This window comes from Pogoniulus pusillus, chromosome 2 (assembly GCF_015220805.1).
Source record: "Pogoniulus pusillus isolate bPogPus1 chromosome 2, bPogPus1.pri, whole genome shotgun sequence".
NCBI lineage: Eukaryota > Metazoa > Chordata > Aves > Piciformes > Lybiidae > Pogoniulus > Pogoniulus pusillus.
The window spans coordinates 27,163,374-27,185,357 of NC_087265.1; the positions used below are offsets into that span (position 1 = coordinate 27,163,374).

Here is a 21,984-nt window from a genome sequence, read left to right on the forward strand (position 1 = left end):
GCTCGAGACCAAAACTAGACTCCTCTTTGATGAACAACAAAATCTCTCCGAGCCTGCAACACAAGCTCCTAAATGGGTCCTTTTCCCCATGAAGCGGGTGGGAAGGGCTGGGAAATGGCCCTGCTAGCAATCTGTGAGAAAACCCCTCTCGGTATTTACACAGGAGCCTTAAAATGGCGCGGAGAGGCGGTGAATCTCTTGCTGATTCCCCAGAGCCCCATCGCCTGGGCTCGGGGCGCCGCAGCGCTGCTTCCCGGAGGTGAAAGAGCGAGCGGCTCAGCCACGCCACTGCACCCAGCCGTAAGCAACAGCCCCGCCGAGCCGCACCCGCCCCGCCTGCCCGTGTCAGCGGCCGCTGCCGGGGCACTGCCCGAGAAGGAGAAAATGGCGGCGGCGCGGCCCAATCAGCGCACGGCTCCGGCTCGCTCCCGCCTGCCGCCCAGTCGCGGAGCTCCGCGTGCCCCAGACGGTTCCATTCAGCGCCGTCCCCCTCCCCTCCCGCCCGGCCCCGGGGTGGATCCGGCCGCTCGCTATAAAAACGAGCGCAGCGCACATGTGCTCCTCAGTGCCGGCGGGAGCGGGAGGGCTGCTGTGGCCTCTGTTGCGTGGGAGAGCGAGCGGTGGGGGTCGGGCGTGCCGCACAGTCACCGCGTAGCCCCTCGGTGCTCGTGTCCCTGTTCCCTGTGAGGGTCGCCGGTAACCCCCCAACCCACCCCGTGCCCAGCGCTGCCTTGCTACCGCCTCCACCACCGCTGCACACCCCCCCCTACCCCCGCGGGATGCGGGCTTGGCCCGCCCCGCCAGCCCTGCCCCCAGTGCCGGCTACAGCATGAGCACGGCGAGCGATACGTATTTCCTCATAAAAGACATAAAACCTGGACTGAAAAACTTAAATGTCATCTTTATTGTGCTGGAGATCGGTAAGTGGCGCCCGGCACGCCCCAGGCCCGTGTCCCGCGGGCGGAGGGGGACGGCTTGGCGTGGCCGTATACCCCCGCCCCCACCTGAGTCGCTCTTCTCCCGCAGGGCGAGTCACCAAGACGAAGGACGGGCACGAAGTGAGGTCTTGCAAAGTGGCGGACAAGACGGGCAGCATCACCCTCTCCGTGTGGGACGAGATCGGCGGCCTCATCCAGCCGGGGGACATCATCCGCCTGACCAAAGGGTGCGTATGGGTCCTAGCCAGTTCGCCCCTCTCCCCCACACACCCGGGACCTGGCTCCAGGCAGCCCTTTGTCACCAAGTGAAGGTACTGGGGTTCTGAGCTGGCTCGCCTGCCTCCTAAGAGACGCGGGTGACACAGAGGGCTCCCTTTGGCCTGGCTCTCTGGGACAGAGGCAGCATCCCCAGGTCAGCTGCCTGATGAAATCCACCTTTTCCACCCCAGAAGATGCCTAGCGTGAGCACGCAGTCTGGCCGTTGGCTAGGAGGGGCCTGTATTTTTAATGAGGAGGTGGTGTTTAAAGGCTTGGTTTGGCCTTAAAAACTCCTTAGGAAAATGATTCTTCTGGCGTGGGTGGAGTCCAGCAGTCAGTCCTGATCTGTAAATCAAGCCGGGAAGTCAAAAGCATGTCCTTATTTTTACAGACAGTTTTTTGCTCCTTAATGAAAGGAGACCATGATTGAGGTCTCTCGGGCAGAAAAGCTGCTTTTCACTACGGTGGTTTTCACAGAAATTGACCGACAGAGAAGAACCTTTTTGGTTTCACTGTAAAATGTCACGCTAGGGCTACATTGTAGAGTCTGTTAGGCGAAATTAATTTATCTCGGAGCTGGTTTAAGGAAAAGAAAACAAAACCCAAGCTTGTGCTTGTTAACTGTTAAGAGAATACTGGATTCAATTTGAAAATCCTTTTCCATGCTCTTTAACTTGCCAGTAGCAAAGGGAGTTCTTCAGGATAGTGGAAGTTACTTAGAAATCCATTATGTTGATCCTTTGGCGTACAGTACCCTAGGAGATAGTGGAGCTACAGTGTAAGGCCCTTTTAATTTGTATTTGTGAACAAGTAGGTGAAAGGTTAGCTACTGGAGCTGCTAGCTGAGCTGCCCTTAAGTAGTTCATGTGTAAGTCTTGGTTTTGGATGACCCTTGCCACCAAACCTACAGCTGCTTCCTCCTATGCAAATGTCCTTTTACATGCGGAAATGGGTGTACTCCAAAAGCAGAGACGGTTCTGGGGAAGTCTGCTTGTGTGGAAATCACGTGGAGCCCTGAAATGGGTGGAACTTCAGCTCCAGGCCAGCACAAAGCCCTGTGCATAGGTGGCAGTGAGACAAGCGAACAGTGATTCTATTCAGCACTGTTACTGTACTCTGTGACTGGCCTACTGTAGCTGCTCTGCGGTTGCAGTGCATTTCTTCGTGTCAAAAAAGTTACTGGCTAGTACAGCTTAAATTTACAAGGTGACATCACTCTTCCTGGTGGATGGCTAAGTCCTGCCTTCACCGACATGACTTGCATGCTCAGGACTGCATGCTGAGTGAAGTGGCAGAAGCTAAATGCATCCTGGTTTGGCTCTCATACTGAGAAAAAAGCTTTCACGCTGCCATACAAGGTTCTGCAAACACAGTTTTGTACTTAACTGAAGTAGGATCAATTGGTGTGTGTGGTGTTGCTGTTTCAAGGCAGGTAAATTTCAGCTCTACAGGCTAACCTGACTTTTCAGCGCTGGATGCTCACTGATACGTGCAGAACAGTTTAGTTAGGCTCCACACATAAGCATGTAATTTCTTTCTTTTTTTTCCTGCTGAATTTCAAGCTGTAGATGCATTTTTCTGTGAAAGCAAACACTTGCTCATTTTTTTTGTTACCAACTGACAAACCTTTTTACAGGAAGATGCTGCAGCTAATATTTCCAAATATGAAGTTAGTTCTGGAGTTCAGTGCTTTATGGCCAGCTCACAAAAATGTTTGCATACATGGAATAACTTTGTGTTGGAGGCTATCAGTGCCATGGTTTGCTGGATTTTGTCACAGTAAATATATGTTTGACTTATATTTATTATTTGGTAGCTCTGTCAGACTGTTCAACTGACTGGTTATTAAAGGGATTCTTTGAAGCAAAAGGTATCATTATGAAGGTCATTAATCCTGCCTCTGAATGGAGAATTCCCACGACAGGCACCATAACTGTAGATGCTGTGCTTGTGTTGAAGTACAGAGAAGGTTATCGTTGCTTATGGTCCTGTTCTGCTGACCTGGCTCCACCTTGCTGCCTCTGTTCCAGCTTCCGTATGTGGCCAGATGGCTCCCAGCCTCAGCAGATAAGGCAAAGGACAAGAAGAATGTTTGTTATGCGTGTTCCAGAGGTAGACCAGGAGCATAAGCAAGCAGTGACTAGTCCAGATTATCGGTGCCTCCTGAGAGTGCAGTTGCTGGTGCTCCCTGTTCCTTTGCTAGAAGATATCCTGTGATGTCTTTTTTGTAGCACCTGGTTCTCTGGTCTGCATTTTTGTTTCTTCACATACACGGCGCCCCTTGTGGAAACAAACGATTATACAGGAAGCTTTGCATAACTCATATTCTCGTGCTTGAAGCCGTGTCACTGTAAAGAGTAGAATGCACTCAACGCTGTCTTGTAAGTGAATGCTTGTCCAATTGGAACATGATTTCATTGCATTTCTAGATGTCATTTGGAACATGACAGTCAAATCCAGGAAGGACCTATACTGAAAAACTTGGAGCTTCCTGTTACAGTCAGTACCAGTATCTATACTGCTCAGTGAACAAAGGTTCCTGGCTCCTGCTGAATGCAGAACTGAGAGCTGTCAGTGAGTGGTAAGGCAGATACTGCTTTTGGCAAGGTGCCTTTCTGCTACAGGAACAGTCATAGGGGCTGCTCCAGCCAAGAAAAGAGCATCCAATCTCAAAACAATTGGCTGTTTTCCTGGAATTGCCAAAGGAGTTAGAAGAGCTTCCAGTACCTTTTGCTGGAAGTAAACCCAGCATCTATAAAACTTGAGAGGGTTAAGTTGGAATACCTGGGAATTTTTGTAGCCTGTTCCTGTTAATACGTAATACTTACATTCCAAGAGGTAAGAGCTTCTACTTTCAGCTTCTGCTTTCGACTTTAGTTCTCATTCACTGCTTTGCTGCTTCTCTCTTTGGCCAGGTATGCATCTCTGTGGAAAGGATGCCTGACACTTTACACAGGACGAGTAGGCGAGCTGCATAAAATTGGGGAGTAAGTATTGTGTGTTTGTGCATGTAGTGTTATGTCCCTTCCTCTCAGCAGACCACCATGGTAAGTATAAGGCGTGGTAGCACTTAATAAGGGGAAGCTAGGGCAACAAAAGCCTGTTGGTACAGTACAAGCAACCACGGTGTGAGTTTTTTACATGTTGTTATGGTAATGACCCCCTGAATTTTAGGTATAGTGAGGAAAGTCGTCTCCTATCGTGGCACAGGGCTGGGCTTTACCTGGGAATGTGGGAATTGTGTACGTGACAAAGGACTTGAGCTGCATTGCTTACCTCATCCCGAGTAACCCGTGTGTTTTGGTGGAAACTGTGTGTGTGTGTCATGCTTTACAGATGGTGTAGAATGAAGACAAAAGGTAACTCCAGTGAATCATGTTTAACAAGCCTTGCTTGTTTAGATATTCCTTAAACTTCCCACAGACTGAGGTGGTGACTCCTCAGAACAGACATGAGTAACATGATTGATAAGCAGCAGGAAAAGGCAGCCACATTTTCTAACCAGAGGACTATTTCTGCTGTTGCACAAAGTACTGTGGGAAGCCTTTTAGTTGTCAAGGACGTGGGACTCTTGGGTGGTTCCAAAATGATTCAAAAGCTGACTTTTGTGAGGGTTGACCTGCAAGTTCTTTGGTGCAAAGCCATTACCTCCTCAGTGTAATCCAGTGGGCTTACTCTCCAACATAGGGTAAAGCTTGCCCCAAGTGAGGCAAGTTGTCACCTTGGCTGTGCCCTCCCAGCAGGAGATGGGAGCTGCACTTCAACTTAACCACTCCAAGCTCTATGATGATTCAAGTCTTTTTTTCCCTCCCAGTGCCCTAATTTAGTTTCTGTGTAGTGAGTCGATGGCCCTCTTCTTCCATAGTCTCCTTGAGTGGAAAAGGATGCTTGCAATTTCATTCCCTGTTTCAGGCTCCTCTGTGCTGTTATTTTAATGGCACAGTCCACAGCATGGGACTGTGGGAGACTGTTTAAAGTGCTTGGTCTCAGTCCGAGAGCAGGTTGGTTGTCTTTGTGACTCAGATGACCCTGTGGATGCTGGACAAGATTGTGCAACTGGAAGAGAGGTGAAGTGAGCCCTTTCATCACCTTTTGTTTTCTGTAGGCCATTTTATCTCTTGGTGTAAATGTGTACTTCCCTCTGCTTGTCTGAAGTGCCCTTACCAGGAAGACTGGACAGCTTCAACACAGGCCTCTGAAGGGACTAAAGAGCTTGTTGGTATCTGTGGATGTTCTCTGAACAGTGGAGCCTGGATTAGTTTCCTCTAGGTGGTGGGGATGTATCAAGAACATTTGCTCTTTGAGAGTTGTGGACTTTAGAACTCTGCTAAAAAGTGTCTTTAGAGCTTCCTCATAATCCTGATTTCTCCCCAGGTTCTGCATGGTGTACTCAGAAGTGCCAAACTTCAGTGAGCCTAACTCGGAACACATTGGGCAGAACAAACTGGTATGTTAAACTTGTCTGAGGCTTCTGGCATAAAGTACTCTTTGTTCTGAACACTTCGGAATGGATTTGAAGTGATGTATATGGAGATAACAATGAGCCAATAATTAGAGTAGCAGATAAATTCTATGTGAAGCTACTATAAGAACACAAAGGAAAAACTCATCTTTCTGTAAAAATGTGAGATTTCTCTCTCTGATCCATGTCTCTTTTTTCTTTTTTTGCATTTCTCTGAAGGCACAGGGTGAACAGAATAATAGTTCTGCATCAAGTAATATGGGTTCTTGTACTTTCGGGCCACTGGGTAAGTTGCTTTCTGTTGCAAAGTGAAAGGATGAGAAACACTTAATAGGAATAACAAATGGATCTTGCTAAGGGTTCTCCACTCTGGGGCAAAAGTGTGCTGTGCTCTGGAAAGTCTCCTAGACCTGCAAGCACACAAGCATCAGTGTTTCCTGAGTAATGGTCTCAGGGTTTCTTCCCTGGAACAGATCAGAATATTCAAGGTAGCTGCATCTGATAAAGGGACATGACTAACGCTGTATGATTTTGATGTTTTCAAGGAGGTTTTGCAAGCACTTGAAATTCTGTTGATGTTGGTTGGGTTTGGTTTTCTTTTTTCTTTTTTTAAACGACCTGACACCCTGATTTTTAAAAGTTGCTTATTTAATCTTGCTCCTCACAATGGCTTTCCTGCTAGGTTAGCTCCTCAGATCAAGTGGTAGTAATCTGAATTTCAAGATCTGACCTGGCTGTGTTGTTTTGTGATATATCTAAACACTGAAGTTTAAAGAAAATGCTTCAAGGACTTGAGCTGGGTGTAAGCTGAGAAGATACAAGATACCTCAGTTAAGATGCCCAGACTTGCTATTTGAGTTAAGCCCTGCTGGTAGATGACGGCAAACTGGTTCTGTAACTTGGTGTCAGGAAGCTCTGTATCACTCCAATGACTGCTGCTTCTTGAGCAAGATGACTTCCATTTCTCTTGTTTTACTTCTCTTACAAATCCTTTCTGTTCCCTTGAAAATAAATTGTTCTGAGTAAAGAAGGTTGTGCTTTCAGGCCTGTCTTTCCTCAGTACGAGGTTGAGGTGTGTGGGCTTTCATCCCAGTTAGTGTGTAGGTACTTCCTTGATGTCCCTGCTTTGGGCACTGGACAGCTGTTTTCACTGAGCTCATGCATATCTTAAGCCCCATTTTTTTTCTCTTCTGCTTCTTATGTGGTCTTTAAATGCAGTGATTCCCTTTTGTCTCTTCTATCCATGGCTACCTGCCATCATTCTGCTGTTTCAGCTCTGTCCCTCTTCCTGCCACCAGGACATGAGCAGTGATGCTTATGAGGCCCAAGTTTATATGAACTTGATGCTGACAGAATTTGTTTTTGTGGTGGGACTTGCCAAGGCAGCTTTCTATTTTAGCGTGGCTGGCAGTGGAGACTGACAGAGGGAGCTTTGTGTAACCTGCTTTTCTGTTGCTGATTTCTCCTTGATTTCTTCTGTCCTACTGTCTCTGAAATGTCTCAGTGTGACCTAAAAGCCTCAGTCCATGTTTCTGAAAGCACCAGTCTGGTTTCAGGACACTTCAGTCTCTCTCGGGGAAAAGAATCAGCATGCAACTCCATGATCCTTCTTGCTTTAGTAGAGAGTGGAAGGGGAGTATATATGTGGAGAAGAAAAAAGGCAAGCTGTGGATTGGAGTCTCACAGTGCTAGAGGGGCTTTTCCTTTTGGTGCTGGGGGGTTTGACAGTTGCTACAAACTCCGTGTTCTCTGGTGCTAGACTTACATTGAAGGAGCAGTGGTTTCAGTCTCATGGAACTTGTGATAACTTTTTTCTCTGTTTTTATAGGAAATGGTTTACAAACTGGACCTGAATCAAGTGGATTTCCATTCACATATAACCATGGCCACAGTTATGCAGGTAGTGGGAGAGGCAATGGTCGAGGACCTGTAAATCCAGCACCAGCTAATAGTGTTCAGCCTCTTCCCCCTGCTGTCAGTAATGGGAGGGACCCACGCAGAGCCTTTAAAAGATGACTATGCCAAACGTGGTTGTACAGCTTGCTTAAACTCTACACTCTACTTGAACACTTATTGCACTTTTATTTATAGTTAACTGTGAACAGTTTGTCCTTTATTGTTGGGGTTTTTTTACCTTCTGGTCTACAGAGCAAACTCAATGTGATCTATTTCTTGTTTTGCTTTAGGGAAGGACAGTGAGCATTCCCTATACATTGAGGGGGGTAGAAGGAGAAGGTGGATCTAAAAGTAAGGGTTGAAGAGTCTCAATTAAAACTCTGTACCCTTTGCTTAATGCAAGAAAATTTCAGTTACATGTATGTATTTTTCTGTGGGTCAGCCATATAGCCTTAAAAGGTTGATTATGTCCTGTATGTGCATACGGTGACTTCTTGGGGTTACTGGAAGCTCTTAGTGGAAGAGAAACAACATGGAAGAGCACAGAGATGCTCTGATGAACTAGGTGTCCTTGGAACAAACAGAGCTTGTGAAAGCAATAAGTGTAGGGACATGGTGGTGCCAGCACCTAGTCTCGTCTTCTGAATCAGAAAATGGATAACTCAAATGAAAGTTGAAGATGTGGTGAGTGTCTTGAAGCTTATGCCAAAAAGATGCACACTACTTAAATTCTCTTTAAACACCCTTATCACTGTCAAGTCACACTGTTTTTTCTTGCTTTGGATAGAAGCTTGGATATTCGTTCTTGCTTTGCACAAAATGACAGGAGAGGAGGACCTGAATTCAAATGGTACTGGGGAATACATTGTTTGTAGTCACTCCTTGTGTTAAAGCTGAAGGTTGCTTTGCAGGAGTCTGAATTTCCAGGAAAGAACTGTTTTGAAATGCTGCCTTACCCATCTCTTCAGTGAGGCTGCCTACTTGTCCTTCAATCTTCCTTCTTTCTCTCCCTCCCTTTTCCAAATGAATGATGTGTTTGGTGAAGCTGTCTGTGAAATGCAGAGGTACTGGCCAAGCACACAGCTGCACTTCTGGTGCTGTTAAGCTGCTAAGCTTCCTTTCCTCTGCTTCATATATGAAATACAAATTATCCCTTAAAGATAACCCCCCTCCACACACGCTTTCTCCTGTGGCTTTACTTCTGAGTTCACAAATGTCTTGGCTCTACTTAAGAGTCCAGTGCCATGTTTCAGATAAGATTCAAAACCAACCTGAAAGCTGAGGTGTCATCCTGAGTTCATCTGTTTAACTCTTCTTTGAGCTGACCTCTCCAATAAAAACAAAATTGCACTAACAATTTCAAAAACAAATCTTAACTTTCTTTGTCAAGCCATAAAGACTTCATGACAAAAAGGTTCATTCTGATTTGTGAATTGTCTATGTGGTTGTCCATGTTAATTGAATCTGCTACTGTGTCACTAATGTTTACAAGTTATTTACATTTGATACTTCTGCTTTTGGTACTTTGATCATGATGATTTGTTGAAAGATGCTTCTAATTGTCACAAGCTCCTTGTTTAGACTGAAATACTGAATTTTCTTTTAAATGAAAGCAGCAGCAGTGACAAACTTCTGAAGGGAGCATTAGGAGAGACCTGTGAGCCCAGACACCCGAGGGCTGTTTGCCTGTAGTCTGGTAAAGTGCTGTCCTGTAAGATCTGCTGCTAGGTGGAAGTAATGAAACTTGTCTTGGATATGAAAAGGTGGTCATGCCTTGTGAGGTCACCCAGAAGTGCTGTTATGGAAGAACAGTACTAAATGATGAACCAGAAAGCACACAATGACTGCTGGGGAGGTGAGATTGAGAGGTGATGTGTAACTCAGGGACTTTAAATTGCTTGCTTATTTAAGTCATGTGTAATCTAGATACATGGACAACCTCTTAAGCAGTGTTGCATTAAGACATTGGATATGCTTGTGAGAAGGAAGCCAAGAGGACTTCTAAGTGTTGGAAGTACATATGACATGTTCCAGAGGTAAATGAGATGCAAGTGTGGTGTGAGAGCCTTGCTTTCAGTAGTGGCTGTAAAGGTAGCAAGTGAATATTACAAGTGATGGCATGGTGGGGACTTCATTGGGGGATCTCAAGTCCTGGTGATCTTGACTTCTCTACAGCATAAAAAAGGCTGAAGTAGGGGGGAACCTTGTGTTTGTGTGCTGAGGTGCCTGATGTTTGTAGCTCTATGCATTTGAGCTTTTATCAAGCTAATAAACAGAATACTTGTTCACAAAATCCAAATAAAAAGTGGGATTGTTACTGCTGCTGAGTGACTAAGATTAAAAGCATGCTGTCAAGTGGATCCCTGATTTGCAGTTGGCAGGAAAAGAAAGACAAGAGGCTGATCTTCATGTTCTCAAGGTTAGTAGCATTCCTGACTCCCTGTTTCTTAATGCAAAACACTATTCCAGTTTGTTAATGAATTTTTACTTCTTTGCAGGGGAAATCTGTGCCCTGAAAAGTCACATGGACTCAAATATACTCAGTATTTTTTCAAGATCTTCTGATCTTCCAGTGAACCTAAGAGAAAGTTGTTTCCTTCAGAGGTCTCATTGTCAAGAATAGTGAGTTCTCGGCTTGCAGAGGAATTTGGCAGCCTGCTGTACATCTGTTTGGATCATGCCACCTCAATGTAAACAAGGAGTTCTTGCTCTCTTGACACTACAAGGCAGGTGTTAGGTGCCCAATGCTTTCATCCTTAGGGAGTCTTTACAGCTGTCCTCATAAGACACCAAGGTTAAGGCTGTAGCTAGGGATGGTCTCATTCTAGGTAACACAGATTGCTAAAGGAAACAATTTCTGGAAAACAATGTTTGTATGTCCAGACAAAGACTACCATGGTGCAGTGCAGCTGAGCAGTCCTCATACACTTAAGTCACAAGGCACCCAGCACTCGCCATGCCAGAAAAGCTCATCCCCTCTTACACTTAATGCAAGGATTGATAGCAGATTGCGGCAGTAAGATAATCATTTTGATTGGAAGAGGCTTTCAAAATCAGTGTGACAGCAGCAGTGTCTGTCTGTCCTCAGTCACTCTTCCATGTTGAGCCCCAATGTGGGAAAGCAGTTCTGTACCCCGAAACACAGTCCTAACCTTGGCTATGTGGTGGAGTCATGCATGCCATGTCCAGACTGAAAATGGGATGGAGCTTGAAGAGCAAATTGAAGTGTGTCTGGTGTATACCAGATTACCTGGTATCTGCTTTCACAACTTGGCTCTGGTCTTGAAACTGGCAGGCTGCAGTCCTGTGCACTCCAATAATGCTGTACCTCACAGCATACAAACTGCAGTAAGGATCCTTGCAGCTGGTGCTGCTTGTGCAAGGCTGCTATAGGTGGTGTGAAACACCTGTTCTACATCAGCACAGTCTGCACAAGCACTCTTGGCAGCATGGCAGGGTTATTGGCCAGGTTCTACTGGATACAGGCATGTTTAGTAGCCAGATGTTGTTACCTGGAGCCTTACGTTTTTTCAGTTACTTCCCTAATGACCTGGCTGTGCTGTGGTCATCCTCTGCAACTTGTGTCCATATCTCCCTGAAGAAATTCCTGCTTTGTTCCATAAAGCAGGTTTGTTGGGTTTTTTTTTGCCCCAGGGACTTTGTTAGGACTAGGAATTGGTAGACCATAATGGCTTTGTGAGTGCTTCTGAGAAACTTTACTGGGCTGCTTTGTGGCCTATGGTTCTCAGCTGCCAGGTTGCTGCTCTGCATCTCTCAAACATCCAGAGATTTTCCCTTTCAGACACTGTTTATTCTTAACCCTTGAGCCAAGCTGTTTGCACTGTTGAGTGCTGACTGGCAGCGCTTTTGAGGGGAATGCAGGGAGGTGTTTTGTTTTCTCCTTTCAGCTCTTGTTAACTGCTGGCTCTTGAGCTGGAGGTGGGTCATCTGGGGAGTTTCCCCATGCATGTTGCCAAGAAGACTGCAGGACTGAGTCCCTGTCCTGGTTTTGGTGAGGCTGTGTTAAGTATTATAACAGAGCTATGGATTGCTGTTGGGGAGCTGGGTGCTCTGGGAGTAGCCTGGAGCAGCCTCAAGGATGGATTATTCAAGCCCTGCACCTCTGTGCTGGAAGTAGAATGAGAGACATCCAGGTGGGTCTTGGAGATGCTGTGTCCTGCAAGTCCCCTGCTCTTGCTCTAGGCTGCTGTGTTTGATTGGCCCGTTACAGTGACTTGTGACTGCTGCCAGAGCTAGAGCTCAGGTGCTGTCTTTGGGAAGCTCAAAGAGGCTGCTGTGGCCTGAGTGGCTTGGCTGCTGCATCACAGAGTCATTTTAGTTGGAAAAGACCTTTAAGATCAAGTCCAACCACTCTCTAACTCTCCTGGTCTGGCGCTAAACCGTGTCTCTCGGCACCACATCTCTGCCTCTTTGAAACACCCCCAGGAATGGGGATTCAGCCACTTCCCTGAGGAACCTCTTCCAGTCTTGGAAACTGGAAGTTTCTTCTAATATCCAACTTAAACTTCCCCTAGTACAACTTGAGGCCACTGCTGGTAGTGCTCAAAGTCCCCAGTGCCTGTTTTGTGCATGGGGAGCTGATTGTGGGGCTGTGTGCTTGCCTGATAGAACAGCCTCCTTGCTGACCTGCTTTTGTTTGCTCTGCATGATGAGGGAGATTTGATCTGGCTGAAGGGGAGGAACCACTCTTGGGGCTAAGGCATCAATTACAACAACAAAAAGCCATTTTGTTCCCAGTGGAAGACACGCATGCCAAACCAGGAGCTGTTGCCTGAAAACTGAGATTGAGCCCTCCAGGAATTTATTCAGAGATGTACTTTCTGACTTCAGGCTTAATCATGCTTAATTCCTTGATTCTTGTGTCCAGAGAATTTGAAGTCATGGCTCTTCACAAGGATTATGTTGTTTAATTTATCCTGTGCTGGACATTTTTGTGTGCATAAGCATATACAGCATCTTGCAGTTGAGATGAAAAAACCCCAAAACCTAAACAAGCTGTTGACTAAACTACAGAGAAAGGCATTCAGAGGGACTAGGGGGAAAAAATGGAAGTGACTAAGAAGAACATTTGAGGACTTCATTTAGCTTTTTAATTTCTCTAAATTGCTGATTCCCCTCCTCCGGAAGAAAGCAATGCAATTACAAGAGTTTGATCTAAACCTGCCCTCCGACCCCCCCAGCTGATAAAGACTGCCTGGTTTTGTATGTTTCTTAAGGAGTGAGATTAAGGAAGGACAAAACCATCAGCATTGAGCTCAGAGAAGGAGATTCTTGTGCTGTAAATGCACCTGCAGAGCTAAATGTTTCCTTACTGTCCAGGTTATAATGGGATGGTCTCTGCAGAGAACCTGAAGCAGTAGAGTCACTGCAGAGCTGACCAGCTGCTACATGTCAGATAAACTGGCATATACAAGACCAAACTGGTTTGCTAGGTCATTAACTGAGGTTCCACAGGAGGGTAGTTGTTTCTTGTAGTGTATCAGCAGAGCCCTCTACAAAAGCTTGCTTCAGGTTAATGGGCGGAGGATGAAATGGTCAACTGCTTGGGAAATTTGGAATCACTCTTGCCCAGCTCTGCTGTGTGGTAGCAGAGGGGGTGGCCAGGAGACACCACCCACTTCCAGTATGGTTTGGATTGGGTCCTGTGCAAGCAGCAGGTTCTCCTCTGTAAAACCAGGATAACATGGCAGGGCAGATCTGTCAGGTGCTAAATTCATGATTGCTGAAGAAGCCGAAGGCCATGGGAAAGCCGAAAGCTGGTGTTTAAGAAAACGTGCTCCTAAGCTCAGCTTCGTTAGAGGTGGTGATGCTTCAAGGAGTTCTGTACTGCAGTTGCACAGCTCAGGCCCTCATGGTGCCTGTTCCTAGTGTGGGGTCTGTGGGTACCTTACGGCCCCAGAGCATCTAGGGCAAGATCATCTGTTCCACCCCAGTGCCAGTTACTGGCTCCTCTGAACACATGGCTGGAAAGCTGTGGCTCTGGACATGGCAGTGCTGGCTGCCTCCCTGTCACAGAGCAGTGTTGTAAAAAAATGCTTATGCAGGACCTACCAGTGTAGCTTGCTTTGGGGTTTTTCATGAAGAAAATGAAAAGCCACTTCATTAATGACCTGGGTGAGGGCACAGAGTGCACTGTCAGCAAGTCTGCTGATGACACCAAGCTGGGTGGAGTGGTTGCTACACCAGAATGGCTGCCATTCAGAGAGACTTAGGCTAGAGAGTTGGGCAGGGAGAAATTCAATGAAGTTCCACAGGGGCAAATTGTGCACCTGGGAAAGAACAATCCTACTTATCATTGTAGGCTGAGGAATGACATGCTGGAGAGCAGTAAAGGAGAGAGGGACTTGAGAGTTCTGGTGGATGGAAGGATGGCCATGAGCCAGCAGCGTGCTCTTGTGGCAAGAAAGGCCAGTGCCATTCTGGGGTATATTAGGGGTGTGGTTAGTAGGTGGAGGGAGGCTCTCTTTCCCTTCTACCCTGCTCTGATGAGGCCTCATCTGGAGTATTGTGTCCAGTTCTGGGCCCCCCAGCTCAAGAAGGTCAGGGAGCTGCTTGAGAGGGTGCAGCAGAGAGTCATAAAAATGATTAATGAAGTTGAACATCTTCCTTATGAGGAGAGACTGAGGGAGCTGGGGCTTTTTAGCTTGGAGAAGAGATGACTAAGGGGTGACCTGATTCATGTTTATGAGTATGTAAGGAGTGAGTGCCAGGAGAATGGAGCCAGACTCCTCTTAGGCAATAGGTGGAAGTTGAGGCATAGGAGCTTCCATGTGAATCTGAGGAGGAATTTTTTCACTGAGGGTGATGGAACACTGGAACAGGCTGCCCAGAGAGGTTGTGGAGTCTCCCTCTCTGAAGATATTCAAGAACCATCTGGATGCATTCCAGTGTGATCAGCTCTAGGTGATCCTGCTCTGGCAGCAGGGCTGGACCAGATGATCTTCTGAGGCCCCCTCTAGCCCCTGATATTTTACAGTTCTTGCCAGGTGGGAAGTGTAGCCCTTGACAATTGATCTGTTAAAGCTGGTACTTCTGCTTTGTGCTCCTACCAAGGCAGGGTCTCTGGAGAGGGTTGGGGCAAGGCCTGAAGTAGAAGGGACAGTGGTTTCTGGTACCTCTGTGGTGAGTAAATTTCACAAACAGTTGGACAAATACATCTCAGGAGTAGCTTGGAAAAGGGAGGGAGCTGATTGTGGTGTGGGACAAGTGTGAAGATGCACTGAATGATCTGTAGCCATTTCCACTATTGTTTCCTATGATTTATGCATTAGCTTAATTTTTGTAATTTTCTCCTTCCTAGATTGATTAATACTACATTTAATTTTCTGTAATCAACTTGAGCATGTAACTTGGAGAGCTGAGGTTTAGGCTGATTGCAGGAAAACCCCACCTATCCAGCCTAGCTTGAGTAAAGCAAGCCTATTTTTATCTCAAAATTATGCAATATTTTCATGGAGCTCTGCAGCCTACTTATATTTAACCTTTAAGTGGAGAGCTCTGTGTTTTTTTCAGATCATCTCATGCAAGTGTTGCAAATTTTTTTTCAACTGTTAGAGACCCACCTGCATGCCATCAGTCAGATTATTAGCCAGGCAGAGAAGGATTATCACAGGTGCTGTCAGACTTAGCTCAGTGTGAAAAACACTTAAATGCCAAATTAATATGATTTGGTTTATTTGCAGAAATAAGGAGTTGAAGTCTGATGCAGACATATTTCTGTGTGCAGCAGTGTCTGGCTATGCAACAGGATCAACAAAATCAACGCATCTTGCTCTTAAAAGGAAAACAGAAAGATCTGGTTTAGTTTTAAAAAGCCTTAGAGAGGGAGAGGAAAAAGAACCTGATCTCCTTCCTGCTATTTGTAAGATGCCAGTGAGCTGCTGTTGAGCTGCTGTTTATCAGAGCTGGCTGCAATGTGGTTTGGGACAGCCTTGAAGCAAGAAACCCCTGTGCAAAAGCTACTCTTGAAAGCCTTTTCCCCAGTCTGCACAATCTAGTCTCATTTTGGCTGCACTTTACTGATGACTGGGTCCATTGCTAGGGACAGGGAGGCTAACTGTTCTTGCTGAGCTTATTTTCCCCAGTAGCACAGGGATTCGGAGGTAATTTCTAGAGGAAGTGGGAGCCAAACCATCAGTAAGTCAGTATCATGAAGCCAGTAAGAAGGATGTGTCAGCTGGGGAAAATTGCTGCCATAAGCTTCCCATAGCTTTTTTTAGCCAAGTGGATTTGCAGAAACCTCTCTGTGCAGCTTCATCAGTGTCGCAACTGCAGGCCTGAGTTAACAAAACTGAGTAGTAGATCTGTAATTCCCTTGTGGTTTTGTGGATGTGCTTCAGCAGTCTGTTTTTGCTGGGCTCGTGTTGATTGTTTTGGGGTAGTACGTGCAGATAGCTCCTTCTGAGGATCACCTGAGGGAACTGGGGTTGTGTAGTCTGGAGAAAGGGAGGCTGAGGAAAAACTTTCTGGCTGTTTACAGCTATCTGAAACGACACAGAGATGTGGTGTTGAGGTGTTGGTCAAGTTAGAGGATGGTCGGACTCGATCACCTTGAAGATCTTTTCCAACTTAGAATGGTTCCATGATTCTCTGATTCCCTAGGTGTATGGCTGCTCTGATGGTGAGTTGTAGTTGTCATCACAGGCTACTTCTTTAGTCCTCAGCCGATGCATGGAGCATTTTGGGTGATGTGAGTAAGCTGTGATCAGCAATAGCAGCCTCTCACAGGGCCCTGGCTGTCAGCAGCGGGGTCTATTGGTTATGTGCAGCAAGTAGGTCTCCCTGGGACTGTATTTTTAGGTGCTGCAGGTGTTTCCTCTTCCTCAAACAAAAGTTTGTATGCCTCCAGTCTAGGATGTGCAGTCTTCGGGTGTTTTGTTTTCTGATTTCAGGTAAAGCTGAAAGTTCCCCTTGTGTTTTAGAATCATAGAATGGTCTGGGTTGGAAGGGACCCCCAACGGCCATCTAGCCCAGTCCCCTCTGCAGTAAGTAGGGGCTTCCTCAACTAGATCCTTCTGTCTTTTCTCCATCTGCCCTCTCTTGTACCTGTCCTGAGAAAGCCTTTGCTAGCAGCCATGACAGAAGCTCACTTGTCCTGCTTGTTACTCACCTTCCACAACGCTCAACTTCCTGAGAAACCAGAATTATATTCTCAAAGATGTTATTACTCATCAGGTGTCTGACAGGTCTGTCTCTTCTCATTTCTGCTGGCTCCAGCTCATTTCTCTACTGCTGAAGTAATAGTAATGAGCTGGAGCCAGCAGAAACGACAGGGCCCCTGTTTCCCTTTCCTTGTAGGTGTGCCACTGCCTGCCCCCCAGGGTAACAACTACCCTCCTACAGTCCCATTTGATCCAGTTCTCCAAGGCTGGAGAAGGCATTTCCATGCATCATCCTAACAAGTTGTTCACAGCTCCCCATATGTTGGACTTCAAGCTCAGCCTTTCAGAAGACTTTGACAAAGAAGAAAAGATCATTTTTTTCCTGGCTGCTGCAAATGGAAAAGCTTTTCACTTGGGAGTCGTGGGTCATATTTATGGAAATGGGGAGAGCTCTTGCAATATTTATAGCAGTTACAGCAGCGATTGAATCTATCTTTTATTGATACATATTTACATGCCCACAAAAATCTTATTGCACCATAGCTGAGAGAACTTGATTTAGATTAGTATTTTGAAGTAATTTTTTAGTGCTTCTCTATTATCCATGGAGTGGGAGATTCAATATTTCAAGTAGGGCTGTCACCAAACAGCCAGAGGTTTTTAAAAGACTTTTTTATTTTACATCAAGATAAATGTTGAAGCCACGTTTTTCAGAGGCACCATCTGTTCCATGTTGACCTTAATTTTCTGGATGAGTGCTTTTCTTCAAACGTTTTAAGTCTTGTCTACATTTCATTTGGTCGGGAGTGTTTAGGTTATTTGTTGAACAGGAAATCAGATATTCAGAATGCAAACACACCATTACATTGCAAATCATTCCCTTTGTATAATTGAGCAAAGTGCTTTGTAAATACTCTGCAGACTTGCCAGGGAAGCTCAGAGTCTCTGGCATCTGTGTGGAACTGGATTTCTTTTGAATGTCACCCTCATGCCTCACACCAGGAGACATTGGGTGTAGGACACCAAGTGAGAACTGTGGAGCACCCATTTAATGGGCAGTGTCTGGGAATGGGGTAGGATAAGGGTTTATTGGTTGGTTTCATGGCCAAAGAAGGATTTGCTGTTCAGGCTGTCTAAACAATGCCCGATCCTGCTAAAAGGTGATTACTGAAAGAGCTGAACTGCAGAATGGCAGAGGTTTGGAAGGGATCTCTGAAGATCAGCTAGTCCAGCCCCCATGGTAAAGCAGGCTCACCCAGAGTAAGTTACACAGGAACACATGCAGGCTGATTTTGACTACCTCCAGAAGTGGAGACTCCACAACCTGGTCTAGTGCTGTTGCACTCTCAAAGGATTTTTCCTTACGTGTAGATGGAACTTCTGTGTTTCAGTTTGTGCCTGTTGCTTCTTGTCCAGTCACTGTGCACCACTAAACAGAGTCTGAGTCCATCCTCCTGACACCCACCTTTTAGCTATTGACCAGCATTAATGAGATCACTCCCTCAGGCTGCTCTTCTTCAGACTAAACCGCTCCAGTCTCTCAGCATATCCTTCTCACAAAGGTTCTCCAGTCCCCTCAGCATCTTGGTGGCTCTCTGCTGGACTCTCTCCAGTAGTTCTTTGTCATTCTTGAACTGGGGAGTCTAGAACTGGATATGGTACTTTATGTATGGCTTCACCATCTCCTGGTTGAGGGCATAGAGAGGACTGTCACCAAGTTTGCTGATGACACAAAACTGAAAGGAGTGATGACATCCCCTCAGCTTGAGTTGCTGTTCAGCAGGACTTGGACAGACTGGAGAGTTGGGCAGGGAGAAACTGAGTGAAATACAGCAAGGGCATCCCAGAAGGAACAACTCTATGTACCAGAACAGGTTGGGGACTGATGTGGTGGAGAGCAGCATAGAGGACAGAGATGTGAGGGTCCTGGTAGATGGAAGGATAGTAATGAGCTAGCAATGTGCCCTTGTGGCCAAGAAGGCCACTGGCATCCTGGGGTGGATTAGAAGGGCCGTGCTTAGTAGGTCTCCCTTCTACTCTGTCGTGGTGAGGCCACATCTGGAATACTGTGTCCAGTTTGGGGCCTCTCGGTTCAAGAAGGACCTCAGGGACCTGCTTGAGAGAGTCCATCACAGAGCCACAAAGATGCTGAAGGCAGTGGAACATATCCCTCGTGGGGAAAGGCAGAGGGAGCTGGGGCTCCTTAGCCTGGAGGAGAGGAGCCTGAGGGGTGAGCTCGTTTGTGTTTATCAGTATGTGAAGGGCAGTGCTGGGAGGACAGAGCCAGGCTCTGCTGAGTGGTGTCCAGAGGAGGAGCCACGTGAACTGTCTGTGTGGAAGGAGTGAGACAGAGCTCTTTAGCCCTTCTCAGAGGAGGTAAGCAAAGGATGCTCCACCCTGGATTAGAAATACAGGAGAGTATTCAGAAATACAGCTAAAATACAGAGCATATAAATCCATAATGTGGACCAAGAAAGCCCTTGTCCCCAGGCATGCCTCAGTGCCCCCATGTAAATGCTCTCCTCTGCCCCCACCATGTCTCCTTGCACTAGGCCCAACCAGGCCAGCACTGTGCAGAAAACATCAGCTGGGCTGCAGCTAGGCCCCGGATCCTGCCCCATGCCAGGTGAGAGCCTGTGTTTGCCAGGGAGGAAAGAAGTAGCAGAATTATAGGACAGAGTAACAAATCAGAATTGCCTGGGTCCTATCTGGCCTTTCCTGGAGGACCTTAAGGAGCTCTGTGTTTTTTAAAGACATCTAGTCCTAAACCCGTGACACAAACGTAAGGGAAAGCTTCTTCACGGTGAGGCTGACAGCGGGGGCTGGACGGGGCACTTGGTGCCGCGGGTTTAGTTAGTTAGAAGGTGTTAGGGTGGACTCGATGATCTTGAAGGTCTTTTCCAGCCTGGGTAATTCTGTGACTCTGTGACAGAGCCCAGCAGCAGGCTGCCCAGAGAGGTTGTGAAGGCTTCTCTGGAGACATTCAAAACCTGCCTGGACACATTCCTGTGCAACCTACTCTAGGAGATCCTGCCCTGACTGGAGGATCTTTGGAGTTCCCTTCCAACCCCTAATGTTCTGTGATTCTATGATTTTAGATGTCATGAAAACAAGTGTTTTGAATCCGTGGGGCTAAGGGGAGAATCTGTGATCTGCTAGCACATAGGATAGCTCACCACTTACAATAGCAAAAGCAACCTCATCCACTAAAACATTCCAAAGTGGCATCACCCTCCTTAAAATCTGTGCTCACTTTTCATTGCTAGTAGTTTTGTCTTTGTCTTGGGGTGCTCTGCTGCCTGTTTCAGTTTCAAGGGAGGCTGCTGTGTGGTCTGTCTCTTGTGGTGAAAACCTGTGGTGAAAAAAGCCAGCACCAAACTGGCAGGTCAAGTGGGAAAGCAGCACAGATGTTGCTTTTGTTTGTCAGGGTGAAACACGATGTAAAAGAGTGGGAGGTTTGGCCTGTTGCTTGGATTTTTGTGTGTGACTGAGCTAACAACCCCAAGGTGCAGACCAGGAAGATAAATTGGCAAGTGGGCAGCTGAGGGTGATCAGTGGTAAGGTTTCACAGGCGGGTTGTTAAGGGATTTAGAGGAGGGGGGGGGCCCACAAAAGATAATTTTTAAATTCTCCTGGTCTGCAGCAAGAAAGGAGGCTTTAACCTCTCCTGATCCAGTCATGGCCCTCTCACTTTGCTGGTGGCACTCCTAATGAGAAAACTCTCTGACCACATGGTGCTGGCTGCCTGGGTCACCCCTGTGTTCTCTCAAAACCCTGCCTCAGGTGGTGCTTCAGTCCCTCCCATAGCTGTTCTCCTTGCTGGACTGTGGCAAAACAGAGCTCCTGGGGCTCCCACTACTCCACGAAGATCCAAGCTTCAAAACCAGCCAAGGTTTGGAACAGATTGGCCAAAGAAACAGTAAGTTTGGTTTCCTGGGCTTTTGGGGATGGTTTCACATTAGCTTTGGGAGTTGGATTTATGGCACCAGGCTCTGCAGACCCCCTTAGCAGAGGGAGGTGACCCAAGAAACAGGGGAGAATTGAACACAGGTGCCTGTCAGAAGGGGCAAGGGAAAAACCCTTCCAGCCCTCCTCACCTCCTCAGTTGCCCTTGCACAACAGATACAGGGCATTAGAGGTTGAGGTGGTTTTGGAGGCAGAAGCATCACCATTTGGGAGGTTGACTAAAGGAAATCAGTTGCCCCCTGGCATCAGAAGTTGTAACCAAAAGAAAAAGAGGAGGGTAATTGTTATTGGTGATTCCCTTCAGAAAGAACAGAGGGCTCCATATGCCAGCCAGACCCCTCCCATAGGGAAGTCTGCTGCCTGCCTGGGGCCCGGGTCAGGGATGTTACCAGAAGGCTGACTACTGTAGTGCACCCCTCTGATTACTATCCCTTGTTGGTTATACAGGTGGGAAATGATGAGGTTGATACCAGAGGTCTAAAAGCAATCAAAAGAGACTGTCACAGTGACAGCTATTCCTCAATATCATGAGGAAGCATTTAGTCGCTGACTGGATGAGGCACTTAGTGCCATGGTCTAGTTGACTGGATGGGGCTGGGTGATAGGTTGGACTGGATGATCTTGAAGTCTCTTCCAACCTGGTTGATTCTATGATTTTCACAGTGCAGAATCAAAATTGTTGTTTTGTTGGAATCCTTACTTCTGATAAAGCTGCTCCCCTCTAAAGAGATTGCCGCAGGCTCACGCGTTCAAAAGCTGAATATCATCCTCCTCATTAGAGCATGCTATTACCCCATGTAATCTCTGGATTATAGCTAATTAATGTAGCTACACCTAATTATTGAGTTAGGGATAGGTGAGAAGGAGCTTATTTTTAATGAGATTTTTGTTTGCTGGAAATGACTGGATTCTCTAAACAGCTTGTCCTTGCATCCAGGGTTATGTACAAGGAGCTGAGTGTTGTATGAATCAGCTTGATTGTCTCCCATTTCCTGTGCAACCTGCTGTGGGTGACCCTGCTTTAGCTGGGGGGTTTGGACTGGCTGATCCCCAGAGGTCACTGCCATCCACCATGCTGGGGTTCTGTGATACATTTATATACTTATTTTTTCCTAATTGCAATATAATGTGTGGTAACTTGGTTGACTGCTTAGGAGCAAAGAGTGCTGTTTGAGAAGAGGCTTTCAGTATTTTACTCAGATTCCCAAATGTAAGAAACTTGCATTGCAGAAGTAGTGGTACTTTGGTAGCAGGGATGTGGCGATAAAGTCCCTGCTTGGAAAACTGGGTATCTGGGCGAGATGTGCCTGTTCTGTGTGGTGCACTAAACCCCCCTGGAAGG

The 21,984-nt window shown here is 46.6% G+C and overlaps 1 protein-coding gene across 2 annotated transcripts; it reads left to right on the plus strand.

Annotated features, from left to right (window-relative positions):
- The first annotated feature begins 550 nt into the window (after positions 1-550).
- Positions 551-9,897, plus strand: NABP1 (nucleic acid binding protein 1). Of its 2 annotated transcripts, none has more exons than XM_064158746.1 (6): positions 551-920; positions 1,027-1,165; positions 4,112-4,183; positions 5,571-5,643; positions 5,878-5,944; positions 7,487-9,897. In XM_064158746.1, exons 1-6 carry the CDS (start codon positions 830-832, stop codon positions 7,672-7,674), a joined length of 630 nt encoding a protein of 209 aa, XP_064014816.1. In that variant the 5' UTR covers positions 551-829; the 3' UTR covers positions 7,675-9,897. The 2 variants fall into 2 exon arrangements, with proteins under 2 accessions (XP_064014816.1, XP_064014826.1); XM_064158756.1 differs by having other exon boundaries at positions 5,884-5,944.
- Positions 9,898-21,984: the final 12,087 nt, after the last annotated feature.